A 5236-nucleotide genomic window follows, 5' to 3' on the forward strand; every position below is an offset into this window, starting at 1 on the left:
CATAACAGCTTTTGCAATAACTCTGACTTGACCATGCATCAGTTGCTCCTTTATTTCCACTGGCTCAAAAGTGTATATCCTAGGATCCCACATGAGCCAGATTCTGCTTTTATGGTTTATACTTGAGTTGGAAATCCATTCCCAACCAGGTGCTAGCTTTTTTATCACTGCATTCTCTTTTTGATTTTTTACTCTATGCTCTACTAATGTTATTATTGCTTTATTATTCCCTTTTATAAATTCTTTTATCTCCTTTTGCTTATAAGTCTTATTCAATCCCCTCACATTCCAAGTTATCACACTCATACAAGTATAAAGTATGGGTGGTGATATAGCCCCTGCACCTCTGAACTCCTCTCTTGCATTGTACTTGTACCTGGCTCATCATATGCTTGATTTATTGCTAGGCTTTGGAATCCATTGCTTCCCAATATCTCCTGATCCTCAGCTTGTTTAGCTTTAGCTGCCCTTGCTGCTAATTTTCCTAGGACAGTTATCCACCCCTCTTCCTTTCTCTGAGCATCATTGTTTATTGGATCTGGTTCACTCTGTTGATTAATCACTACTGCTTCCTACTGTACTTCAGCATTCTTCACATTATCATGTTGTCTGTCAGTTCTGAGCCATACTTGCTTATTTTTTATGATCTTCCTCTGCTGCACCACTCTTTGGAGTTGTACTGTTTTAATCTCTGCACAATCATGTCCAATTTTCAGACATTTTGTGCAGTATTTTGGCTCCCAATCATAGGTGACTTCCTGCTGGATTAACCTCCCCTTATGATCCTGTAGCTTCACATATCTAGGTAGAGGCTTTGTGATGTCCATTTCTATCAGCATACGTGCATAAGAAATCCTAACTGAACCAGTAGTACATTCATCTGCATATATTGGATTTCCCAATGTGCTGCCTATCTTACTTAAAGCTTTCATGCCCCAACAATTTATGGGTAAGTTTGGAAACCTCACCCATAGGGGAATGGTTTTCAGGACCTCATCATGTACATTAAAATCATCCGACCAAACCTTCATTATCATAGGCTTGTTATTAATCGTATGTGGCCCAGAGTACAACACCTGATCCCTCTCCTCTAAATTAGTGAACCTTATTACAAAATATCCTTCATTATGATAGAAGATTTGTAGTTTCACTGAAAACTTACCCACTGAGGTCAGAAATCGATCCACAGCTCCAATTGTAGGTGTTTCCCCAATCACATATAGAACAATAGCAGAACTCCATTTCTCAGTTTCTAGTTCAACATCTTCAATTTCTAGCTTCGCGATTTTTCCCCATTTTGAACTGTTGGAGCTATGTACTGTAAATTCATCCCTTTCATAGCCAATTTGTTCCCTGCAACCACGTTTGCCCAAGATTGGTCCATGGTCCCTTGCACTTGTTACTGGGTTGAAATGTAAGGGTGATACAAGTATAGAGAGCATAGCAGAGAATATGTTGATTTCAAAATATTTTGGGACTGCATCCGTGACATTTGCCCAACTAGCAGACTGTTTTAAGAAGAAGAAATGGGAAACAGATGATGATGCGTTGAAGATAGCAGTTCTTTATTTTGTGAATAGCTTCTTACTTTCTCAACTCAAAACAAAGGTTATTTCACGGTCTTACATTGACTTGATTGAGTGCGGTGATTTTAATAATTATCCCTGGGGTATAGATGTTTATAAAGCTACAATTGACTCGTGTTCCAACAAGTTTCAAGATAAGCCTTCTTTTTATAGACTCGATAGCTTCCCGTTGGCTTTACAGACTTGGTTGTATGAATGCTTCCCAAGTTTGGATGGTCACTTTGTTGATCATCTTGGAAACAAACTTCCACGAATTTTGAATTGGGTAGTCATGGGTCAAATACCGAATGAGCGAGTTGCTTTGCAAATGTGTAGCTTGCAACGCGAGCAGGTAATTTTCTCATAGTTTTATTGCCTCTCTTAATGTTTTGGTACAATAGTTTAGTCACAGTTGTAGCAATATCCCAGTTTAGTGATATACTCTGTTGGTATACATGTATACTATATTGGTATCATGTATATTATATCCCAGTTCAGTGATATACTCTGTTGGTATACATGTATACTATATTGGTATCATATGGTAATAGGGATCTTTTATCTTTCTATACTTTATTATCATTTCTATTTCTAACTAGTATGCTTAATAATTGTAGCTAAAGAACATCACCCCAACTGATGATGAGAAGCAACTATTTGATGTACGTGGTCTAAACTTTGAAATTGAAGTTGAGTGCACTGACAGTCAGCCCGATAACTTTCAGGTTTTTGGCACTCAATTACCAAAGACACAAAGTATGCATGAAAGTACTGGAGGTGATTCCCAACCTACCAATGCTGAGGTAATGAAGTAGTTACAAGCTTTGAAGCTTTTTGTAGAGACCAAGTTTGAGGAGGTGCTTGCAGTTATTGGTAGGCAGTCAATGAAACCAGAGGGAAATTCAGCGGTATTGATCTTTTATATAATATAATGCTATAGTATATTGTTCAAAGATGTAATATATGCTTATAGGATACTATTCCATTCTTTACTTTTAGTGCACATAGTATTCTTGTAATATACATAATACTAAAATTGTTAGTTTCTCATTTTCAGCATAAGCAACAGGATAATGATCCTGACTTTCGTGAGATGCATAATGATTATGACCAGTTTGAAAGTGGCCACATTGGGAATGATCCTATAGTTCTTGGAGATAGCACGCCCAAAGCGCCTTCTAGTATGTAAATCACATATTTGATTGATTTTTTTTTACTGTTATTTTTTGAAAATAGTACTCTTGCTTATACTTTTATATGTTTAGTATCTGATTTTGGTGGGGTTGGTCAAGATGGAGGTGCCACTGGTGTCAATGTGAAGAACGTCACAGCAAGTGATGGTGTAGTTAATGATGATTTTGGCTTAGATTCTAACTTTAAACTGTCTGCATCTGCAATTGATCAAATCATCGCCATTACACAACAAGCAACATATAAGCAGTCATCTCATGATGTTAAAAAGTCGGGTCCTGCTCCACTGCTATCAGGAATCCCTGTACAGACACTAGCAGATATTGTTATTGAGTCTAATACTGCTCCACAGGGTACGATGTTGATGTTACTAATTCTGTAGTTAGTATGTAAATGATAGGTTCTTGATAGTTTATAAATTTTTATTTAAGTAGTGATGTTGATAATGCTTTTATGTGTTCAGCATGTCGGGTTGATGGTGTTGGTCAAGTGGATGTTGGTGGCAGTAATGTGAATTTGCCTTCTGGTAATATCTTCTATATATAACTTTTCATTCTTTTTTTTCTAAATTTCTTAACTTTGTATATTTATTTATTCACTAGCATTTTCTAATTTAAACTCCATGTCGACACGGGGGTGATTTTCACTTGGATTCTGATTTTGAATATACTGATTCTCAACTTGATCTAATTGATGCCATTACACAAGGAGGGAGACGTAATGTAAATCAATCTGGAAATGAACTGACAACTCGTGTTGTAAATAAGTCTAAACCTGATCAGTCGGTATCAAGAAGTATTGTCCAGATACAAACAAACGTTGAAACTACTCATGCAGTTTTCGCACGGAGAAGGCGCCCCGCAGCTGTAAAACAGTCGTCGTATAGGAATGACTGACAATCTGGTGTTAGTGCAGTTGGGGGATCCTCGAAGGTTATCAAAGGAAGATTTCCATTTGTAAATGACATTTCAGAGACTATTGATTTTAAGCTTACGACTGCATTCTCAAACTTTGTTGAAGCAAACATGCAATTGGGAGAGTGCGTATTCGTTTCCATGTACTTTTGTTTTCATTTTTTCTTAATGTTTGTTGTTATATTTCTTATCCATATCTTCTTTTATACGAAATAGGGAAGTCTATTTACCTGGTGATCAAAAGCTAGAGCCTTGTTTTGACTTTGAAGTTAAATAGATTGATGATAAGACGTTTTTCCATACCTTAAACTATTCTGGCAGGTCGCTCTCTAGTTCGGTATGTGTACTGCTTTTTATTTTTGTTGTTGTAGTAGTTCATTCATATTGTTAGTGGTAGTCATGTTTTCTTCCTCTCTTTTTTGCAGCACTTGAATATTATATTCTACTATCTTAGGAAGAAGGCGAAATATGGAATTAATATGCCAATCAAAGTCACAACTACAGATACTCTTTTTAATAATATCATTCAAAGGGTTTTCACAGAATTTGTAAAAGGTGGGAAACAAGATCATTTGATTGATAGATCAGACGATATCATGGAGTACATGAAAGGATTTAGGATGCATTGCAACACTCCATGGCACCAGGTTGATCATGTCATTTTTTCAATTAATTTGGCAGAAATTTGGCATTGGATATTGGGGTGTGTGTCATTCCACAAGAGATGTTTTTACGTATATGACTCGCTACGTAGTCGAAAGCACAAAAAAGCTATTCAAAAAGTGGCAGAGGCTTATGCTGTGTTGATCCCCCTATTTCTAGTTAGTATTGAATTTTATAACCAAAGAAGTGACATTATAGTAGAAAATGGTCTGCACATGGGAAAGAAGTTGACTGATCCTTTTGAGATTGAACTGATTACAAATTTGCCAACGCAGCAAAATTCGTAAGAATAGTTACTTTTTTTTTACTTTGTTTTCCTCATTCATATTAACATTTTCACTTCTAATTGATTTTTATAGTTTATTCATTTGTTTTATTTCAGAGATTGTGGAGTATATGTTGCTTGCTTTGCTGAGTATATTATTGAAGATCTTCCAATCCCTGTTGCCAATTTTGATGTGGATGGTCTTCGAGCTAGGTTTGGTATACTGTTGTGGTACTATGGGAGGAACAAGCAGTTGCATGGCAAATCAAGTGAATCTGAGGCTCCAGTAGCACCTAAAAGGACTCGTGGAAAGAAACGCAAGAAGTAGTATAGGTCTCTTTTTGGTTTTAGTTAATCGTATCATGAAAACTTTGCAGGATTTTAATAGTTTTTGGTGAAGTATGGTATTATTAGTAGTAAATGACCTTCTGCTGATTCAAGACTGTAGGAAACTTGTGCCTTTATAAAATATTTCCAGCTGCTAATGTTTCTTTTGTCATATTTAATTATTCTGGTTCAGAATATGTGGTATAGATTTCTTCAAGTACATGGGGGTTATTAGTTTAGTTATGTCTCTTGATGCTGAAAATTTGTTGATTTTGTTTCTGATTTCAGCTTGTTTTCTTAGGCTTCTTCCA

The 5236-nt window shown here is 36.2% G+C and overlaps 2 protein-coding genes across 2 annotated transcripts; one reads left to right on the forward strand and one right to left on the reverse strand.

Moving 5' to 3' along the window:
• Positions 1-302: 302 nt before the first annotated feature.
• On the reverse strand, positions 303-1442 carry LOC138887626 (uncharacterized). The gene is made up of 2 exons (XM_070169393.1): positions 630-1442; positions 303-572 (listed from the first exon to the last, which is right to left on the reverse strand). Exons 1-2 carry the CDS (start codon positions 1440-1442, stop codon positions 303-305), a joined length of 1083 nt encoding a protein of 360 aa, XP_070025494.1.
• A 10-nt stretch (positions 1443-1452) lies between these two features.
• Positions 1453-4926, forward strand: LOC138887627 (uncharacterized). Its single transcript, XM_070169394.1, has 9 exons — positions 1453-1917; positions 2183-2368; positions 2623-2746; positions 2831-3109; positions 3220-3282; positions 3672-3795; positions 3992-4007; positions 4096-4616; positions 4716-4926. The coding sequence occupies exons 1-9, from the start codon at positions 1453-1455 to the stop codon at positions 4924-4926; spliced, it is 1989 nt and encodes a 662-aa protein (XP_070025495.1).
• The last annotated feature ends 310 nt before the right edge of the window (positions 4927-5236 follow it).

The sequence above is a fragment of the Nicotiana sylvestris genome, chromosome 3, assembly GCF_000393655.2.
Source record: "Nicotiana sylvestris chromosome 3, ASM39365v2, whole genome shotgun sequence".
Classification (NCBI taxonomy): domain Eukaryota; kingdom Viridiplantae; phylum Streptophyta; class Magnoliopsida; order Solanales; family Solanaceae; genus Nicotiana; species Nicotiana sylvestris.

Bases quoted from the DNA above. Each gene is read 5' to 3' on its own strand.
- LOC138887626 (XM_070169393.1), bottom strand. From the start codon at position 1,442: ATGCTCTCTATACTTGTATCACCCTTACATTTCAACCCAGTAACAAGT. The intron at 573-629 runs GTATGGCTCAGA...GAAGTACAGTAG, and splicing joins AGATCATAAAAAATAAGCAA to GAAGCAGTAGTGATTAATCA.
- LOC138887627 (XM_070169394.1), top strand. From the start codon at position 1,453: ATGTTGATTTCAAAATATTTTGGGACTGCATCCGTGACATTTGCCCAA. The intron at 3,283-3,671 runs GTAATATCTTCT...GTGTTAGTGCAG, and splicing joins TAATGTGAATTTGCCTTCTG to TTGGGGGATCCTCGAAGGTT. The intron at 4,617-4,715 runs GTAAGAATAGTT...GTTTTATTTCAG, and splicing joins TTGCCAACGCAGCAAAATTC to AGATTGTGGAGTATATGTTG.